At 30.6% G+C, this 22349-nt stretch overlaps 3 protein-coding genes across 7 annotated transcripts; 2 read left to right on the top strand and 1 right to left on the bottom strand.

Annotated features, from left to right (window-relative positions):
• Positions 1 to 898: 898 nt before the first annotated feature.
• LOC11433959 (30S ribosomal protein S17) lies at positions 899 to 4105 on the top strand. Of its 2 annotated transcripts, none has more exons than XM_024785533.2 (4): positions 899 to 1044; positions 2970 to 3160; positions 3440 to 3600; positions 3810 to 4105. In XM_024785533.2, exons 2-3 carry the CDS (start codon positions 2999 to 3001, stop codon positions 3587 to 3589), a joined length of 312 nt encoding a protein of 103 aa, XP_024641301.1. In that variant the 5' UTR covers positions 899 to 1044; positions 2970 to 2998; the 3' UTR covers positions 3590 to 3600; positions 3810 to 4105. The 2 variants fall into 2 exon arrangements, with proteins under 2 accessions (XP_024641301.1, XP_039683121.1); XM_039827187.1 differs by having other exon boundaries at positions 916 to 1044; positions 2994 to 3160.
• A 446-nt stretch (positions 4106 to 4551) lies between these two features.
• On the bottom strand, positions 4552 to 5503 carry LOC11428429 (oleosin Ara h 14.0103). Its single transcript, XM_003618097.3, has one exon. It carries the CDS (start codon positions 5424 to 5426, stop codon positions 4845 to 4847), a length of 582 nt encoding a protein of 193 aa, XP_003618145.1. The 5' UTR covers positions 5427 to 5503; the 3' UTR covers positions 4552 to 4844.
• Positions 5504 to 13149: 7646 nt separating this feature from the next.
• LOC11423777 (LOB domain-containing protein 25) lies at positions 13150 to 14994 on the top strand. 4 transcript variants are annotated; one of them, XM_024785492.2, is made up of 2 exons: positions 13150 to 13546; positions 14224 to 14994. In XM_024785492.2, the coding sequence occupies exon 2, from the start codon at positions 14232 to 14234 to the stop codon at positions 14667 to 14669; it is 438 nt and encodes a 145-aa protein (XP_024641260.1). In that variant the 5' UTR covers positions 13150 to 13546; positions 14224 to 14231; the 3' UTR covers positions 14670 to 14994. The 4 variants fall into 4 exon arrangements, with proteins under 4 accessions (XP_024641260.1, XP_024641261.1, XP_003618147.1 ...); XM_024785493.2 differs by having other exon boundaries at positions 14229 to 14994; XM_003618099.4 differs by having other exon boundaries at positions 13150 to 13494.
• Positions 14995 to 22349: the final 7355 nt, after the last annotated feature.

Genomic DNA, 22349 nt, shown 5'->3' on the forward strand with positions numbered 1-22349 from the left:
TTTATTTGGTGACAATTTTTTATCTTCCTCGCATTATTCTTTATTTACTTGTTATGATTTCGGTGCTAATGTTATTTTTTCTTTTTGTAAATTATGGTTGTTAAATAAGTTGTCATTAAATTAATTGTTCAAATAACATTCTTCTTTTTACTCTTCCGTTTTAAAATGAGTATCGTTTTAGCAAAAAAATTGTTTTAAAATAACTATCACTTTCAGTTTTCAATGCAATAATAACTTTATCATTTCAATTATACCCTTCAATTAATATTATATACACTACTTCCAAATTATTATTTTTTTCTTTAATGAAAAACAAACCAATAGTTGATTAGGATAATTTAGTAAAATAACATTTCTCTTTATTTTAATTAATGCATTTCTTAATCTGTGTGCAATTGGTTAAAACGACGTTTATTTTAAAACGGAAGAAGTATCTAATTAAGACCCGTTTGTTTAAGATTTTTTTTTTAAAAATCACTTTTATCATTTTAGATGTGTTTGTTTGAGATTTTTTAAAAATCATTTTGTGGAAAAAATCATTTTTGGTTTAAAAATGAAAACCTATTTGAGATAAATTTTCTCAAAATCTATTCTTTTGAAACACATGGATAACCTACATATGAACATCAAATTATACATTTATCCTCACATATTTTTAAAATGACAATTTTGTTTATCTAGAGGTGCGTTTATTTCAACTTTAAAAAAAATTATGAGTTAAAAGAATCTAGAATTTCTTTTAGAGGTTTTAAAAAAAATCTGAAGCTATTTCTATTTGTTTACTAACATAAAAATTATTTTTTAAGATAGGAAGCTCTTACACTTAAGTTTCTTGTATTAAAAAAAAAAACATTGAAAAAACTATATAAAATAGTTTTTATTTTATTTTTTATTTTGAAGCTAAAAATGTTTTTTGAAAAAATCTGAAACAAACAAAGGGCTCTCAGGTTTTAGAGTTTATTGTTGGGGCTGCCACTCTCTCTCTTCTTCTCTATTTGCTCTGCGACTCTCTCTCACCTTCTCCATTCTCACTGTTCAACTCAGGTATTGATCCATTTTAACTCTGCAACTCTCGTTTTCTCCTTTGTTTTTATGATTTTCTTGTTCCTTCTATTTTGTCTGTATTTTATGGTCGATTTGCTTGTTCTTAGCTATAATAATGGGTTTTCTACATCCTTTTATTTGAGATGCTATGTTCATTTGTTGAAGTTGTGTTTTTAACAAGCATTTATTTTGAGGTTTGATTTTAGCTTTAATTCAATGTATTAATAATGCTTTATTTGATTTGAGATAAGATGATATGATAATATATAACTACTGACTGCTTTGTGTGTTTTCAATACTTGTTCCTTGTTAGTAAGTTGTACTTGGATCCCTTGTTAGTGTTGACTCTCTTTTAATTGAAATTGTCTTTTGAAGGCTTAAGAAAAATATTAGAATAACAATCTGCTATTGAATGGAAATGAAATTTATGTATCTTTTTTTATTAAACACATGAAATTCTTTGGGTTCTGTAAGTATTGATGCAAAACTATGTTTGTAGACATGCATATTGAGTTAATTAAGGAGAATGGCTACTGCAAGAACAAGATGTCATTTGCACTTTAGATTCAAAACAAAAATTGTGCTCAAAACACTTAATAATAATTTTGCTTAGACTTTTTTGTTGTGTTTTTGTTATGGTTTTGGATGAAGAATTATCATTCAATCTTTGAACTAATAAATTAATTGATTTTAACAAAAGCATTTGATAAATTAATTTCCCTTTTCATTTTTGTTTTTTTTTTTAAATCTAAAAGCTTTTGATTCCTAAAATTGATTATAAACTTCAATCATATGTTTATTAATAAATTCTGTTTATTATAATTTCTAAAAAATAATTGTTAATGTTCTACTCGAGAGCAATAAAATTGATTAGTGTATTCCTTCAAAAAGATAAAAAGTCAAGATTAGTGTATGTTTGGTTTCAAGTTTGGAAGGGACAAGATTGATTTTAGAGGAGTAAAATTGATTTTGACATGTTTAGTTGTTTTTAAGTAGAAATAATTTTGCTTGTAGAATTGATACTACTTGAAGCTAGAATTTTTAGTTTTTGACTTCCATAGTTGATTTTAGCCTTGAATTTATCGTTCAATTCACTTTTACCTATACATACCCAATATAAATCACTTTACATTCAACCTTTTTTTTAGCCAGAATCAATTATACATAATCAATTCATTCAGATCAATTTTCACTGCTGCATAACTAATCGTAGAGGCAAAGTCAGTTCTACTCGAGAGCAATCAATCATGTCAAAATCAGTTTTACATCTCTAGAATCAATTCTAGCTGCTCCAAAAGTGGAACGAAACACAAGCTAGACACAAAAATTGACACCAATAAAAACACATTCAATTCAAGTATTGATTTGGTTGAAAAGAGTGAAGAAGATATTAAAAAAAATCAAAATCATATAATATATGGTGGCTGGTGTCAATTTTTTGTGTCAAACTAACATTTTTATGCAATTATTATTGTGTAGACATGTTTAAAACTCTTGTATCTGATTAAGTTTGTAGGGGAAAATATGCTGGAAAATAGTCTTAGCCAGGTAGTTTGAGCATGTAGAGAGAAGGCTTGTAGATTATATAGTAAGGAGAGTTGATCAGATGGAGGATAGTCTGATCACTAGAGGCAGAGAAAGACCTCAAAAAACTGTAAGAGAAACTATTAAGAAAGATATAGAAATTAGTGACTTGAATCAAAATATGGTTTCTGAAGGAAAATTATGGCGTAATTTGATCTATGTAGCCGATCCCACTTAGTGGGATAAAGCTTGGTTGTTGTTGTTGTTGTTGTATTCTATTGTTCTTTGGTGCATGATTACTATTTGTTTTCTTCAAAATTCGCTTGTGACATTTATTTATGAAATTTTATTAGCTACTATGTTGTTGTACACTTGTACTAATACATATTCATCTGAATTAGGGTTTGTTGGGATTGGAATAGCAGAGAAGATGAAGGAAGTAGTAGGAATGGTGGTTTCAAATAAGATGCAGAAATCGGTTGTGGTAGCAGTTGATAGATTGTTCCACCACAAAATGTTCAACCGATATATTAAGCGCACTTCCAAGTTTATGGCGCATGATGAAAACAATCTTTGCAACATCGGTGACCGGGTTAGTATTGCGAATAATTTACCTATCTTTTACCATTGTTGTTAAACAGCGGCGCTACAGCGTAGCTGAATTTTTAATAAATAACTATTGTTTTGCAATATGCCGTTTAGCACAAATTGTTGTCTCTAGTGGCTATAGCAGCACTATTGCGTAGCTAAATTTGAACAAACTGCTGTTTTTGGTGATTGACAAAAGTGTCTTGTGCAATTTTGGATTTGCTGTGTTCTTGGTTTTGTAAGATAACTAAACAAGCATATGCTTTTGTGCTTGTCATTTCAGGTTCGATTGGATTCTTCTAGGCCTCTGAGCAAGCGTAAACATTGGGTTGTTGCTGAAATTCTCAAGAAAGCACGCATATATGTTCCTCCCTCTGCAACGGTGTCTGAGAATGCGAGCTCGAACTCTGTACGAGCTACATCTACGTCGTAAATTTGCTCAAGGTATTATAAAGTTAATCTTGGCTGTGAGATTTAGCCAGATTTTAGATGTTGGTGTATGGAAGTGGAATTGGAAATGAAGTTTAGGTTTAGTTGAGTGAGTGGATTTCCGTAGTCCTGTGCATATAATCGACACTTTGACGGTATGCTATATGATGCTCTTTTGTAGCAACTTCTAACTGAATATAATGGAATTGTAATTTTCGTGGCAGGACGAATTTTAATGTGGCATGTTCCAAGGTTGGTTAGCGTGTCTGTTGATGGGTTAGAATCAGTCTTCAGCAACTTCAGATGACATAAGGTCTTATTAGATGTCAAGATGTTATATTATGTGATCTCTATTGCCATTTGTGCTAATGAATTATAGTGTAGGATGATCACAAAGGTTTTGTATGTCTGCAGATTTCTGTTTTTCAAAATAATTGATAAGATATTTAAATGTGTTATATGTATTACGTTGTCTTCCAATTTCTCCACAAACAAGTAAAAGCCTTAACTTTCAAATGCAGTAGGAGATGTCCCTGTAAATATTGTAAATATTAAGAATCTTAGTAGGATTAGAGATTTATAACGTGGCAGAGAAAGTTGACAGATTGGAAACAAATCATGTATATCATTCTTTGGTAATGGGGTGTAATTAGCCGCAGATTGTGAAAAATAGACGCTTGTTCAAATTCCACTATACGAGATTGTAAGAATACAATGAGAGTATAAGAAAGAGTTGTCGTAAAAGTTGCTTCAAAATTTGCACAAATAAAAAAAAAAGCCCCTCTTTTAAGAACTTACTTAGAGTTTTAATACAAAGTGAGAGCTTCTCATTTTGCAATAAAAATTCACGTTGAAGCTAATAGAAGCTTCTGATTTTCATGGTGACAATGCAAGCAAATGTGGATTGCTTAAAAAATATAGCTTATAGCAATATATTTAGCCATATATAAATAAGAGATCAAGAAATTGGACTAATGCAACACGTACGTGGAATTCAATCATGAACAAATTAAATACAACGACAATAAAGATAACATATTGCATACAATACAATACAACACGTGAAAAAACAACAAAAACACAAATCAACGAAACCAACCCACCATAACACACACACACACACACAAAAAGGCCCCACGAGCACCAAATATATAGTGCATACTTGATTTATTTATTTCCCCATACTAATACTTACCTAACTACTAAGACTGAAATTAACAACAACTAATTATGATTTTCTCTCACGATGCATGATTTATTCATGTTGTTCTCTTAGCTTCATGTGCCTTTGTTTGTATGTCTTGTCCAACCTCCTTAGTCTTTTGTCCAACATCTTTAGTCTTTTGTCCAACATAATCCACCACATCCGCCATACGCCCCTTCACGTCCATTTGCCCCGGCACCGCGGCATGTAGGTCTCTAATGTACCTCGCAGTCCACGACAACGACATAAGCCCCGTCAACCCACAAGCATCTGCAGTCAATATTCCGGCCACCGCTAGCCCTATGGTCAGGGCAGCGGGGATCAAAACCGGGCTAAAAAGGATGAAAAGTGGTGTCATTATCGCCAGTCCAATCAGACTGGCGAAAAATGAAAAGCTAGCTAGTAAAAGCAGTGTCCCACCGAGGAAAAGTCCTCCAAGGCTAGCGAGAATTTGAGAGGCTGAAGGACCCCTCTCAGGAAAGAGAGAGGTGAAACCACCACCATCGTTACTACGATGGTAGTATGGATAGTCAACACCTTCTTTACTGCGAAGGTGTTGTTGTTGTGATGGGTAGGTACCAGTTTCATAAGTACGGGTTGTTGCTGTTGTGTGGACTTGAACTTGAGGTTGTGCCATTTTTGAGTATGCTCGTGGAAAATAAAACAAGGTTTTGATTTCTTGGAGAATGAATGTAAGAGACTATAATATTAGTGTATGTGTGAAGGTTTGATTTTATACAACGGTGAAGATGTTGGTGTGTTGACACGAGTGTGTGTGACATGGTGAGTAGGAGGTTTGCATGAGGAACATGTTTCACGGAAGCCTTGGTTACAATATTATATTTATATTGTATTTATATTATGGAAAATGTTAGATATCAAGAATGATTTTATTAAGAAAAATTTAAGAATGATATGGGCAGAATAATCACCATTAGATTTCATCTTTCTTATATATAACATTGCTCTTATATTCAGCGGCGAAGTTAGTAATATTTTTATGAGGTGGCCACATATAAAGATTTTTTTTTAAAACTAATCTAACTTGATAGGCAAAGAAAAATCACGATAACTATTACCTATATAAAATGTTCTTCATAAAATATACACTTGATTCAGCATGAACGGATTATACTAAAAAAATGCGGCAACAGCAGATTGTATCAAAAAAACCACAGTAGAATAGCGGATTGTATCAAAAAAGCTACAACAAAAGAAATAAAAACTAATAATAGCTACTTATGAAAATTGAACTCGGCTGCCCTTCAAAGACTCAAATTCATCCATAATTGCATCTTAGCTAAATGAACTTGCAATGTCTTTTTCAATGTTAATGACCAAGCTATTTGAAAGAAAATCATCACTCATTTTGTTTCATTGTTTTGTCTTGAGATTTTTCATTGATGAGAAAGCTCGCTTTGTCGTTATGGAGACTGGGAGTGTCAAAACAAGGTGAATCAATCTATCAATTAAACAAGGCGAATCAATCTATCTACAATTGAATCATTTTATTTGTTAAATAAAGCAAAGATTGTTATTATTTCTTATTTATCTCTTTTGGGTGTTATTCTTTCGGATTCTGTAGGACATGATTGAATAATTTAAAGTTTGACCGGAAGTTAAATAAAGATGGAAAAAATTATTTCATTTAAAATAAAACTTGGGGTAACCAAATATATATTATTAGGGGTAGCTAAATATAAAAATATACCTACTCGCTCAAAAAAATATTTATTTTTGAGGTAGCCATGACTACCTCTTCCTTATACTAGCAACCGCCCCTGCTTATATTATTTGTATGTTTACTTTGTCACTTTACAAAAGGAGATCGTAAAGTGAGTAATATCTCATTTAATATATCTTCATACTCGATGCTATTGGGTTTGCTGTGCGTATAAATGATGGATAGTCTCAACTGATACCAACTATGTTAGGAGTCTCAGTCTAACTCATCCTTATAAATTTCAGTGTAAGATGAGAATTGCTTCCTCATAAATTCTAGATTTAAATATGCCTTTAGTCCTTGCACTTTCATCAGATTTTGGCATTGGTCCCTGCACTTTTTTTTTTGTTTGGAATTGGTCCCTGCACTTTGTAAAAATATTGGTATTGGTCCCTCTATTAACTTTATGTTAAAAAAAAAAAACACAACTATTGGTATTGGTCCCTGCACTTTGTAAAAATATTGGTATTGGTCCCTGCACTTTGTAAAAATATTGATATTAGTGCCACGTGGCGTGAAATGATCGGGCCACGTGGCACTCCGTTGGTTTTGTGTTTTTTTTTTTAACAGAAAGTTAACAGAGGGACCAATACTAATATTTTTACAAAGTGCAGGGACTAATGCCAAACAAAAAAAAGTGCTGGGACGAATGCCAAAATCTAATGAAAGTGCAGGAACCAATGATACATTTAAACCTAAATTCTAACAAGAGTCATATCAAACTATTGTGGCTTAGGTTTTTTCCCAATAATTATAAACTTTTGGCATATATACAATCAAATAATTTTATCAACTAAGATCAAAATAAACTTCATATGTGGTGTTCAATAATTGATTCATGAATAGACTATCAATTTGGTCTAAAACTACCATTCTCGCTAAACTTTATAAATGTATAAGTAGTATCTAAATTATTATTAATCCATCATACTAGTATTTTTTTGGTTTAATTGCACTTTTAGTCCTTTATCTTTTCAAAAGTTACGATTTTGGCCCCCTAACTAATTAAAATACAAAACAGCCCCCTATATATTAGATCTTTGGCAGTTTTGGCCACCAATGCCACTTTTGACTTAGTCTGCGCTGACGTGGCACCCACAATGGTCGACATGTGGCACCTCACTTTAAAAAGTGTGATTTTATTTTGGAGGGACTAAAAATAAAAATGTGAATATTTATAGGGACTAAAAACTTAATTAACCCTTTTTATTTATAATATATACTATTCATTATCAGATGATAATGACATTTATGAGTCTAAGAAATATATTTAATACATGAAAACTAGATAGAGTAGATTCACAAGTCATGCATGTAGTTGGTTGTTGATTTTCTTGGTGTTTGATATACATGTTGTTGTTTGTTGATATTCGTTGATGATTGATATTCCTTGATTTTTTTGGTCTTATATGAAGTGGCAATCCTCTGAAATCAAACTCACATAAAATTGTGAGGTCCCGAATTCGAATCCGGGTCACGACGTCCGCCTTGCAATTTCGGCATTTGCTAGTTGAGCAAGATACATACTTAATACATAAGAATAATGAGAAAATCAGTTGAGTATGATTTACTTAATAATTTTTTTTTTAATTTAAGTTTGATGATACATTATTTATGTTTCAATTATTTCTTTAATTAAAATTTGTAACACCAACATTTTAAATTAAAATTAAACATTTTAAAAAATTATTCAAAAATAAAAATAAAAATAAAAAGTCTTAATTTTAGACTAAGTTCAAAATTGAATTCTCATTCAAGATTATCATATTTTGATCTCTAAGTATAAAAATTGTCGATGTGTTTTACTTTCCCCGATTGAATTTCATATTTCCACAACGTTAATTTAAGTTTTAAAATATATGCATCATAATATGAAGAAAAAAAAATGCTTCTCCAAACGAGTTGGAAAACCACCACTTTTGAAAGGGCCAAATTTTTCCAAAGATAACTAAATATTGCTTCTCCAATCTACTTAACTTCCCGCAATTTGCATTGTGTATTTGCTTTATAAAATTTACTTTTAAATCAAGAAGATGTTGCGATGTGTTTGTTGTTCATGCAACAATTTATGTTGCTTTTTGTGATCACAATTACGTGCTAAGTCCATGTTTTCCTCCTTACAACAAGATTTTGTGAAGATATGATTCTAAAAGATAGATATTTCTTAATTAAAATACTTATCTTTTTAAAACGATTTTAAAGGTGATTAAGTTATTTAATTAGTCATTTATATTTTGCACTGAAGCTGCGCGATTGAAACTATAGTTTTAAAACAACTTTGATCATACTCTATAACAATGACTCTTCTGATAGAAGGCGTTCTTGTTTGACACTCACGTAACGCTGACACATGTGATTACGTTCAATTAATTCATTTTTTATCGGAGCAGATGTGTCAGTGTCATCTCCCTTTATTTATGAGGATACTAAGATGTCAACAACACCGATAATAATGTGAGAATATGGAATTAATGTAGAATTATTGATTATAATCACATGTGTTTGTTTTGCAATAATAATATGCGATGAATGTATGTGTGTGGTTCTAGAAAAAGGTGAGTAGATTAGACGGAGGGTAGTCAAATCACCAGCCAGATAGAGGAAAAGCTGAAAAAACTAAAAAAGAAGCTATTAAGAAAGATCTAGCAATTGATGTGCTTGATAGAAATATTGTATATGATAGAACATTATGACGTCATTTGATTCATGGAGCCGACCTCACTTAATGGGATAAACCTTGATTGTTGTTGTTGGAGGTGTGTAGTCCTATGCAGAATTATGTTCTGTGTCTGCATTTCGAGGGATATTGAGGTCAAAATATGAAAGGAAGTAAGAATTGTCAGGATTAGGATAGTTAATATATGTTAACATTATTTTAAACTTTGTATAATAGCTTGCTATAGAATTTTGGTTGCTGTATAATTGCTTTACAAGTTAGACTCCTATGTGTGGAGTTAGGGTCCTCTTGATGGGAACATATGAGACATTGTTTTCAATGGGATTGGTAACAAAAGTTGCTTACCGAAACCAAGTAAAAATGGCAGAAATTCTAATCCCTTCTTAATGTATCCCCAGGACCGGACCGGGATGCAACCATTGAATGCTTGTTTCTAGCAATTAAGGTTTAGCTATGAAGCACGACACTGACACCAAACACAGACAATGTCAATATCGATAGTAATCCGAGAATATGGAATTATTGAGTGTAACTGCATGTGTCTGTGTTGGACTCATACACATGTCGAATATCGGCTACATGGACAATATGAAGTTTTTGCTGACAACGGTGAACGTCTGGGAACTTATTGAGGCCATAATGGTGCAGTCTGGTGCTGCGATGTCTCTAGTACGTTCTTCCTCTTCAATTTTGATGAGTTGATAATATTTTTATGTAGTAAAATTTAAGTTAAATTGATGGTTGGGGTGGTTGCACTAGATTCGGGTCGACTCATTACCGGCAGTGCTGACCAGACAGTGAAGCTATGGAATGTGCAAAGTGGTCAGCAATTGTTCACCTTCAATTTTGACACACTTATGGTGATTAAATTATGGTTTCAAACCATATGTTGTTGTGAGGTAATACCATAGTACTCCATTTGATTTATGAGACATCTCATTATATAGAGTCCTGAATAAAAGTTAGCTTTCAATTGTTTCTCTTTATTCATTGGTCTTACACAATCTTTTTGTTTTGTGGTTATCAAGTGGAGGAGAAGATGGATATGTACGTTTGCATCACTTTGATCCAGAATATTTCTATATCCAAATTTAGTGCTCGAGAATTTCTGGTCAATATAAATTGTGGTTTCTAGAAGTTTTTAATTCAAATAACAACAACCAAGACTTTTTCCACTAAGTGGCTGCTTCATCATGACCGTCTCATGACGAATTGCAGATTGAACTATATGCCAATTGGACATCCTTATTGTTATCATTGTTGAGATGTTGAAAATATATTGCATGTCTTTCGAGAATGTTGTCCGCTTGCGGTATATGGTTGAATACAATTAGGATTAATCAAAGAGAGAACTTTTTTGAAGCAAATTTGCAGAATTGGATTGACTTAAATATGAACATGGAGTTGGGCATGAATGATACAGATACATGTTGTTGGGCTGAGTTTTGGGTAACGGCATGTCATGCCTTGTGGTCTTGGAGAAACAGTTGAGTCATCATAGTGAAGCTACAATGCCTCTTAACTCTTGGAACAAGGAGGGTTAATTGTTACATGGACAATCAATATAATCATCCTATGATCGCTAGTAGTAGGATAGTGGTGGAGAATATATCTTAGAAGCCACCGGAGATTGGATCGATCCATCTTAATACTGATGGTGTGTCTAAAGGGGGATATATAGCTGGTTGTGGAGGAGTTTTGCAGGGTGAAAATGGTTAGTGGATATGTGGTTTCTCAGAAGGATTAGGGAGTTGTGATTCGTATATAGCTGAGCTTTGGGGTGTGTTTGAAGGTTTGAAGTTGACTAGAGCTAGTGGATTTAATAGAGTGGAGCTTCATGTTGATTCTTGGGTAGTGGCGACTACTCTCTCTTCATTGAAAATAGAAACGCCGATAAGTTGGAGTTTATTGCAACATATTCGACGATTGTTGAATATGAACTGAGAGGTTCGGATTTATCATTTGTATAGAGAAGTTAATGCTTGTGACGGAGGTTTCACTTTGATGTTATATAAACATTGTCCTGCTCAAATTAGTATGTTGTGTTTAGCTGATTTAACTGGTGTTTGTACTCCGCATATTGTTAGGCGATAGTTTCTTTCTTTGTTGGATTTAAACCCTTGTTATAAAAATAAAAAAAATAAAAAACTTATATTTGACATGTGAAGCTTCCTAATTTCCTAATTATTTTTTGGTTCCTGTTTGTTTTTCTTTTCCTCCATTCTTTCTTTATTGAGTGATTGAAATATATTTTTTCCTTAAAACTAATAAGAATCCATGCAAAAACAAAGGTTGTATGTGCCTCTTAAGTGTATGTTTGGATTTATGATGAGTTTGATAAAATCATGATGAATAATCATGATTTATTAATAATTACATTTTGAAGCTTCAACAAAATTACGGTACTGTCGTGATTTTGTCTAATTCATGGTGGTTATAAATATGAGAAATAATATTTATACAATTATTTTGCGACAATTTTTATAACAATTTTATCTGTATTTGTAGAACATTCTAGTATTACGATTAATGTGAGGGAGCTACTTAATGTAAAAGTCAATATGAGACTGTATAAGAACAGTCATACAGAGAGAGTGGGGCTTTGTTCCCATGCTTGTCCACCTTTATTGGGTATAAGAAATCAAAATATTTATAACTTTCGGTAATTGATATATTCTATAGGCCAAAAGTTTATTCAACCCCTTGTACAAACATCCTTATCAAACAGAAAAATGATACTTTTGGCACATAAATTTGACAACAAAATTCAACCACAATTAAATAGTTAACGTCATTCATGGCTACTTATTGTGTTAATGTGGATGATGATAAGTTTGTGATACATTATATAAAAAAAATTGTAGGACATAAATAATCTTATAAAACACTACATATCGCAATTTATAAGTTTTTTACATTAATAGTTATCTATCTAAATTAAACACATTGAGGGATTTAAAAAGACAAATTCATTTATTTTTTGTCATTAGGTCGTATAGAATCAATTCATAGTTAAAGAAACATTAAGAGTTTGGTTTAGTGGTAGAACCACAATCATTAAATTCAGAGATTTCAAATTCGAGCTTCGTTGGTGCCCTTCAAGACATGCAAATCTCTTTGTTTTTTTATAAGCAAAGAATATTTATTAACTTGAGTATAAGGATACTCAAATCCAATACAAAATTCAGATCGAATACATTGAAAGCAAGAAAGTGGATTAGTCCACCAATTAGAGAAAACAATATTCTTATTTTTTTTTTTCCTTCTCTACTAATGAACCAAGACTATGAAATCCGCTTAATCTTATCAACCACCTCCACAATATTCACTACTTTTCAATTATAAAAATATTATTGCGTTCAAACTAAATACACCACATTCTAGTTAGTCAAATTAGATGAGACACCTTCCTACCATTTTTTCCTTTACAAACCTCATGAAAGAGTAGAAAGTTATCAACCAATAATCTCCTCTAATCTGTTGCGATCCAATCCATCCGCTTAAAATTATGCTCCCAAATTATTTTTGACTTTAAGCAGCTTGCACATAAGTGGCTGAATATTTCGATTTCTCTAAAGCAAAATACACAATATTGTTGGTGCACATCTTGAATTACACCTCTTTTCCATAATTCCACCCGAGTTGGTAACTGTCTTGAAGTAATTTCCATTCAAACACTTGTAATTGCTCTTTAAATCGAAGTCTTCACTACCTTAAACTGAAACATTATCCTCTCTCCCTTAATCTTATGTAACAAAAAAAAAAGTCCACATCTAAAAAATACAACCTAAAGTTGAAATGGACAACAATTTCATAGATGTTGACTAAAATATCTTAGTTACTCATTCCCAAAAAAAAAAAAAAATTAAGTACCTTTTAAGATATAACCGGTTCTCAACTACAATCTCAGAAATTATCTTAGTATATAAACTAGCAATTGGGGTGGATTATTACAAGTTAAGCTTTTTTTTTTTTTTGAATAAATTACAAGTTAAACTTGGCTAGCAATTCTTGTATAGTGTTTGATATTATTATAATTAAAAGCTCATGTCATTGTCATTCTTTTTCACCTTGTCTTTTGCTTTCTTTTCCATTCTTTCTCACCACCAGAAATGCTCTTTGCCTCCCTATACACTCTCATGTTGTCACTATACTTGCGGATTTCTCTCATCTTGTCCTTCAACTATTTATAACTACCTAGGGTTCTAATATTCATAAATCTCTCTCTCTCTCTCTCTCTCTCTCTCTCTCTCTCTCCCCTAGAGTAGATCTTGGAAAGATCTAGCATAGCTAAGGGTGGAAAAGGTAATGATCGAAATTTACATAAGTTGTTCGATTAAACCTAGTTTCAAGCCAGGTATAATTTTCATCTCAATAACATATATGTTTTTCTCCCTTTGGTTTTTAGTTGAAGTTTTGCTTTTGGTTCATCATGGTTTTGGTTTTTGATTTCTTTTTTTGGAAGGTATGCAATTCAGGGTGAATGGAATGTACCTTCCAAAATGGAAAGAGTTGAAAATTGAGAAACTTCCACATGTTTAGTGGTAGGTGTGTCTTTCTATTGTCCTTTTTAGCCACTTCCATGTGAGAGAGCATCACAAAAGATAGAAAAGGAGAGAGAAAACATATAACAAAGCAAGTAAAGTCACCATAACCCTAGTTTATGTATGTCGATCTATGGAATTCAAGAATATTAAATTAATTATTTCTCTATGAATTATAGTATTTAGATATATTATTGAAATCAAAGATGTCAATTCAACTAGTTTTGTTTCATTATATAACAATTGTTTTGAATTCCCCTAAACAAAAAAACAATTGTTTTGAATTGTTGGGTGAAAATGAATAAAATCAGATTTCCATTAATTTTTTCATTTAGATTTATAATCGTTAATTCTATTATTTTGATATTTTTTTCCTGTTTTTATTTTGATATTATGATTGAAACTAAAGTTGTCAATTTAAATAGTTTTTTGTTTGGTTATATAATTAATAATTGTTTTTTAATTTGTTGGATTGTGATGGATATTTAAGCTTAGATTATGGCCTCAAGCTACTCAAATTCTCCATGTGCTGCTTGCAAGTTTCTAAGAAGAAAATGCAACCAAGATTGCATTTTTGCACCTTATTTCCCACCAGAAGAGCCTCATAAGTTTGCAAATGTTCACAAAATATTTGGTGCAAGTAATGTTAGCAAAATTCTAAATGAAGTTTTACCCCATCAAAGAGAAGATACGGTGAATTCTCTAGCTTATGAAGCTGAAGCAAGGATTAAAGATCCAGTGTATGGTTGTGTTGGAGCTATATCTGTGCTTCAAAGACAACTCCTTAAGCTTCAAAAGGAACTCGATGCTACAAATGCCGATTTGATTCGTTTAAATCATCAAGGTTCTTCTTCTCTTGGTCTTGGACATGTTCATTCTGATGGTTTTTTTAATTGTCCATCTAATTTGAGCAATGATTCTTGTGGGGATTCCTAGAGCAAAGGTGATATGATATATAACATTTTTTTTTTATGTTTCAAAGAGTCTAGAGGCGAAACTCAGACACATTTTAAATGTAGTGAATATGGACGTTGCAGGTTTGAATTCGTACTAGGTCCGACATATGTCCTTTACCATCCGAGTTGCGCTAACAGGACATATGCATCAATATTAGTCTCCTATTAATGAAATTCAAGTTTACCAAATTTAGGGTTTCCTTGTAAAGTATTGAATATTTTGTGTAATATACAAGGAGTCAACTATTTGTATATACTATATAATATATTTGTAAATGTAATATGTTGTTGTGATGATTTCTGAATATATAATACAAAATCTGTCATATTGTTAAGATTTTAAGTTATAAATTAATATAATTTTTTAATATATTATAAATAAATTAAGTTACTAGCTCCAAGCACTATTTGTGGTGATTAATTTCTACAATTGATGTTAATTATATATATGAGAGTTGTGATGTTTTCTCCCTCGAATCAATGGGAGTTGTAAGTTTTTAAAATTCCAATTTAGTTCTTGTAATTCTGTCAATATTGCACACTACTTTAAGATTTATCTTATTTTTCTTCAATCTCTAAATCATATCTGAGAAGAACACTTCAATTTTCTTTGTATTTATTATTTGTGGGGGGAGATATATAACTGTAGAAGACAATTTTATGATTATGTTAGTAGAAAACATGTTTGAATTGAAGTTTTTTTCTTTTTTTTGAAGTAATGTTTGAATTGAAGTTGTTACTTTATTAATCTAATTACTATTATTTTTTTGTTTGAAAAATTAGATATACATCATGTTGAGTTTTTGTCATTTTTGTGAAAGTGCCAATTCTATCATATTTTGGACTTATATGAGGCTTATTGGTAAGGTCCAAGTTATAATTGCATGTGTGAATTAATGTAGTTTACGACATTTCCTATCAATAGAGTTGCTTCTTTGATTTGGCATGTGCATTTTTTCAAACATGGTGTCTAACACACGGATTTTATGGAACTTGTTTTTTTTTAATCAAAAGGAAAAATAAAATAAATAAAAAAAGATACAAAGACCGGGGATATAAAACTTGATCCAGATACAACCTAAATGGTTATACATCCATAAAAACAAACCTAGAGAATCAACCATAATCTATCATAACAAAAATCCACTAATCACGGACGCAACCTAGCGAACCTGTATAGGAGCGCGAAACCAGGTTACAAAAATACGAGAAGTAAACCTTTACCAATAACAGTTAAAGTATAAAAACGGTAAATCAATCGACCACCAACACAGTATCAAAATCTAAATACCAACAACCCCCTAGATAAAAGGACAAGCATAAGCATAATAGCTCTTTCCAACATCAAATACCAAAGTGTTAAAACACTGACATCTAACTTGTATAATTGGTTGAAATGCCCTAATTAGTCGATGCATTAATGTAGTTATGCCCTATAGTTTTCTTTTTAATTTCAGCTTGAATATTGGCTGAAAGAAATATACGTGTACCACACCAATTATGTATAATTTCTTACATTGTTTTAATTTAAAAAAAAGAATAGATAGACTTCTTTCTTTTATTTTTTGACCAAAGACTTCTTTCATAGTAAGCAAGAAAATTGAAAACTCTAAGTATGATAGAACTCATATACTTTAATCATGAATGGCGGCAGAACATTACATCACATATATGTTCGTTAACTTTGACTAATTTATCTTACACTTTTTTTAGAGAAATTTATATATCCTAACTAAAATTATATCGTTAAAATTGACCCCACATATTGCTATTCATATACGCCGACAGCCTTATTGAAGTGTGAAATGCTATCTAATCAAAATATAATTGGTCTCTCTTTTTTTTTTTTTATATATATATAATTAGTTTTGATCTTCAAGTTTATATATTTTTATATAGTAGCACACCAACCTTTTTAGGCATGCAGTCCAGTTTCTATGTACCCGACTTACATATATTCCTATTTCTTTAGGTGAAGATCTTCAAATGGCCTTCACTTAGATTTTCTAAGTTCTAACTACACTATGTTGTGCTTTACACTTATTGCTTATGTGAAAATAAAATTATATATAAAGGCTATATATGTAGGTGAGATCAAGGGTGGACCACCTTGATATCGGTGTTAGGTTATTGAGGGGAGCTCGGGGGACCGTCAACATCGAGCCTAGAACAACCGTACAAGTAAGAGAGAGATACCACACTATTACCCAAAACCTTAAGGCAGTCGGTTTATGAGTCCTCTTACTTATAAGGTGTTCAACCTTTACTCTTTTATCCGATGTGGGACATACAACTCACACTTGCACACAGCAACAATAGATAGTTTACATGGATTGAAATTTGAAATATGTTGTCCCTTAAACAAAGAAGTTTGTAGTCTTCCTTATCAAGTAAGCATTATCTCTTTACGGGGATCTCACACTTAAGCTACAAAAACCCTATGTATAAGGTGTCAACTTATTAGTATTAAATGAATAATAATGTGAGATCGTTTTTTTTTAGTTTGAAGGCCTATAAAGCAAGAGATTAGACCCCCTTATATTTAGGTTGGTACTTGGTATCATGAAATTGATGCCACACTTTTAATTATTCTCTTTATTATTATTATTTTTGTTAAAATAACACCGATTAAGTCATCATCTAACCATAAAAACATGTATATGGAGGACCATGAACTTATGTTTTTGAAGCACAATATTGATTATTATCATAATTTGAAACATTCTCTCTCTACTTAAAGATCTCATGTGTACATATAATTTATTTATAATTTTTAAATTATAACAATTAATAATCACTCTTACCTTCCAATCCAACACAAAAAAAGCACCTCTAATTTTTTTATTAAATCAGTCCCACTAATTATAACTCAATATCATCTATCTATAACTATATATCATTGTATATTAAATATTTAAGATTAAAAAGATGTGAGATCTACGTGGAAAATAATGCTTATTTGAGAACTCTTCTTTTTGAACACTAGTTTTATTTTCTCTAATGATATACCTATTAGTAGTTACTGATCCTTGTGAAGTTAAGCCAACCCATTGTGGATGGTAGCCTAAACATAAGGAGACTATTTTTTTTTTTAAACAACATAAGGAGAACTCAATTGTGTTGTGTTTAATTACATGCATATTTAATTTTTCAAATCTATCCTTTAGGAAAAAGACACAAATGGTGATTTTGTTAGTATATATAGTTCACCAAAATTATTTTCTTGTACATCGCATAAACATAAATGTATGCTGGTCAAAGGAAAATTGAAATTGTTGATTTATTGACTCTTTTTTATTTTATTTTTATGTCTTTTTGCACTTTTTAGAAACAATTATCCATAAGATGTGTTTTCCTCGAAAGCATTTTCATGTCTTCTCCCCATTGCAACATTATCATTAATTGTCGGTATCAAGTGTTCCCGTTGTTCTGCTCAAACATTTGATCTTTTAACTCTTAAGGGTAATCCAACATTATCCCTAATCATAGACACATAATTTAACTGAAATTTAAACATTAATTCGTCACATTATAAAAATCTAAAACATTCTGATATATAGTCCTTCAAAAAAAAAAAAAAAAACATTCTGCTATAGGCTAAATTTCCGTTGGTAGTAAATTCTTGTTACGTGGATAGTGTCGTATATGAGTTCAAATTTTCTATGTACACAAGAGTTTTATCAAACTCGTGTTATTTAAGATCTATATGAGAATGTGTAGGCGAGGCAAGTAGATGAAAAAAAAGAGCTTTTCATATTTAGGAGTTTTTTTTTTTTTTTTTTTAAAAAAAATGAAAAAAAAATGTTTAATTTCTTAAATTTTTACTTTTAATTTTTTTTTCAAAGCAATAGCAAGAGTAGAGCTCACAGTATTTGTGTCTAAGACCTGACTTTTTATTAGTGGACCAAACTCTTGCATTATGTGTTATTGTTGTGTGTACATAGCTAAGGTATGTGTCAACACATACAGGGGGATCCACAGTGAAACATGGTGTGGCAGTTGCCACACCAGATTATTCCCTTTTTTTTATATACTTGACTTATATATAGTATAAGTCGTCAACATATCACAATTTCTTTCTTGGCTCAGTGGTATGTGCTAGATGGATGAATTGTATGGGCTGAGATCGATTGCTCACCCCAAACCATTTATCTGTAGCATTTAAGATATCAATGTTTTACTTTGTTAATATATATAGTTTGTTTGAAAATTTTGCCACACTAATATCAAATGTCTAGATCCACCCCTGAACACATATGATTGCAGAATTAAAGCTTAAATCATTTAACTCATGATATCACTTTCTTTAGTTCCTTAAATAAGATGCATGAACATACTTTTGTACTCTGTCATCATTCTCATCTAAATATATCACAGTTGGTTGTGCCATATCATAGTATATAAGCTTTAAAATGGAGAGGGTCAAATCTGAAATAATATATATAATTTGTTATCAAATTAAATAATATAATTAAAGAATCAAATCAAATAAGCAATTCCCATTTAAATTAATGAAGCATGCCCTAATTGATTACTACTTGATTACTATCAAATAATCAATTCAATTTATACAAATATGGAATGCTATACTTTGATTCTTGAAGCATGCTTGTTACGATTTGTGTAAACAAACATTTTATAGGTTGGGATATTAATATTGAAAGGGCCATTGAGGAAAAGCTCGAGATAATAGATTTTCTATTTTTTTTCCTCTATATGCACAGGGAATAAAATAATTGGCACCAATACATGGCCCCTAATGATTAGAGAAGCACAATTATTGGTTGATAAGATATAGTAACCGTTGGTATATCACGCCCACTAACATACATACATACATGTTCATCTAAATGAATTATTTCTATTTCGATCTAGAATTCAGGTTCACAATAGCGACGACTGACTGGTTGAACGGTGGTGCTTGACCAAAATCTGTGTCTTCAGTTTTTTGGTTGGTTTACCTCACCCAAATTGGAGTACTCTATTTGATTTAGTTTTGAGTTTGGCCAAATCCAACCCAAACTCATCCACGAACACCTCTAGTTAGAGATGTACTTGCAAACACTCTGACATCCATAGTACCATGTGTTTGAGGTAGATGTTGGTGTTTAGAATGAAACATATTTTGAGAGGTGGCGATGCAAGACTTATATGACCTAAAATATGTGGTATTGGACATGAGTCAGCTCCAAGTCCGGTCCGAAGTAATTTCAAATCATATATTCACAACCAGAAAATATATATATATTTTTTAAAAAGTATATAAATTTGTTTGGTAAAGAACTTTTCTAAAATTGGTTTGAATAAACCTAACCTTTACAAAATTAGTTTGTGAGGTGATAATTATTCCCTATTTATATATAAAGAACAAAACTTAGGTGCATTTTCTTAGGTTTTGCTTAGGAGTTGGGAGAGTAGGGTAGAGGAGTGCTTTGGAGGATGGAAAATATAGGGAAAAATTAAGAAATCTTTCATATTTTTTCAAAGAGTATCTTTGTAGAGAACGATAAATTAATGTTTATGATTACTGTATTTTTTATTTTAAAAATATTATAACAACAAATTGAATTTCAAGAAATCATATAAACCCTCCAAAACTCTTGAAACCCCTCCTTTTATACTGTTTTTGAGTTCCTCCAAATTGTTGGAGTTTTGTTTTATAAAGAAAAATGAACCCTTGAGAGTCCTCCCCGGCCAAACTCCTCTATTTCTTACATTGTCTTCTTACTTTTTTTATTTTCAAAACACTTCCATCCATTCACCTCCAAACTCACAAACAAAGTCCAGTGTATTTTTTTGTGGTTCTTCATATAAAATACTCACAAACGATATCTCAAACTCAAAATTTTCTCAAAGTTTATTATAGTTTAAAAAAATTTTTTTTTTTTTTTTGAAGAACCACATAAAAACACTTAATGAAATGCATGTGAGTTTTATACTAATATAAATAGATCATATGTCATCCAACATATACATTCTCAACATAATTTATTATTTTTTGTTACAATTCTCAACATAATTTATCTCATTTGTCTATAATGTTTTCTTTTCTAGTTTTTAGTGTTTTGAGTTTTTTTTTTTGGCAGTAAAATATTTCATTATTGATGAGTAAAAAGAGGTAAATTGAGTCAAGAAGAAATACAAAGTACAAACAAGAGAGTTTTTCTTCTTTCAAAGTGAGGTTTTGGTTCCTAAGGACAATCAGGGCTGTTTTTTTTACCAATTATTATTAGAAGAGTGTACTTGTTACCATTGGCTAGATAAAACCATGTGAAATTTCAAAAATAAATTATATACGTATTTAAATGATAAAAAATTAAAAATATATTCCAAGTGGGCTTTATTTCTTATACAAATATGATCTATTAAGTTAGAAAAAACTTCTAAGTTTTTATTTTCCACAAGAAAAATCTACATACCTAAAGCCTAATTTTGTCCCACAGCTTTCACAAAACGTTTTCTCTCAAACTTTCTCTCTACCATTTTTCAATTTATGGAATAGAAAGTGAATTAATATTAAAAATATCCGAAACAGTTTTTTTTTTTTTTTGGAAATTTCAAAAAATTTAACTTCTGAAATATAATTTTTGTTGATATTTCTTAAATTTTGAATTTTGAAAATTCTGAATATAAATTTTCAAATTTGTTATGTTTTGAAAAAAAAATCGAAATATAATTATGTGGTGAATTTTCCAAATATTTAAAAATTCAAAACATAGCTATAATTGAATTTTCAACATTTAAATTACTTGAACAATTTTTTGCATGAAAAACAACTCGTCTGGTTTTAGATTTTTAGCTTATAATGATGGGTGCTTTTATGAACACCATTTCTCTCCTATTACATGTAGGTCCCACATACACAATTAATTGTAATTTTTTTCTCTATTCAATTATTATATTATTTTAATAGTAAGAAAATAAATTAAATAATATTTACAAGTGTTATATTTAATCGATCAAGAAATCAAGCATATGTAATTTATCATAATTTGATTTTTTTTTTCAAGTTTTATCTTTTTTTTAATTATTAATAAAATTAAAAAATTGTTCACTTTTTTAATAGTTTATAATGAAATTAATTTAATATTTCAAAGCTATATAATTATGAATGAATAGGTAATTTATTGTCAAAATTTAATGATATATAGTTATTACTGAGACCCGTTTAATAATTTATTTCGGGTGTTGGGTTGGAGAGATTATGTTCTTATTATATATTAACTATGAAATGAGTGACGTGTATAGTCGGGACCCATTTAAACACCCAAACGAGGTCATGCATTGTGGATTGTTTTACCCTTAAATCAATTTATTGTTGGTATAAGAAACCCTATTAATAAACAAAAATCATTAAGGTGCATCCATTTTAAAAGATACAACCTTTTCCTTTATTTGTTATAGGACTCAAATACTAGATCGCTCACTAATAAAGATACAACCTATATAACCATTAGTTCCTCATTTTTAATTTCCTTATGGCTCTCAACTTAGATAAATTATATATGTATATGTATATACAAGGATGTATATAAATATAAACTAACAATTAGTGGATTATGACAAAGTTAAAGTTCGTTATAATAAAGTTAAACTTTGCTATTTTTTATTTTTTTTGAAGGAAAGTTAAACTTTGCTATTGTTGTATAGTGTTTAGTAT

Source organism: Medicago truncatula, chromosome 6 (assembly GCF_003473485.1).
Source record: "Medicago truncatula cultivar Jemalong A17 chromosome 6, MtrunA17r5.0-ANR, whole genome shotgun sequence".
Classification (NCBI taxonomy): domain Eukaryota; kingdom Viridiplantae; phylum Streptophyta; class Magnoliopsida; order Fabales; family Fabaceae; genus Medicago; species Medicago truncatula.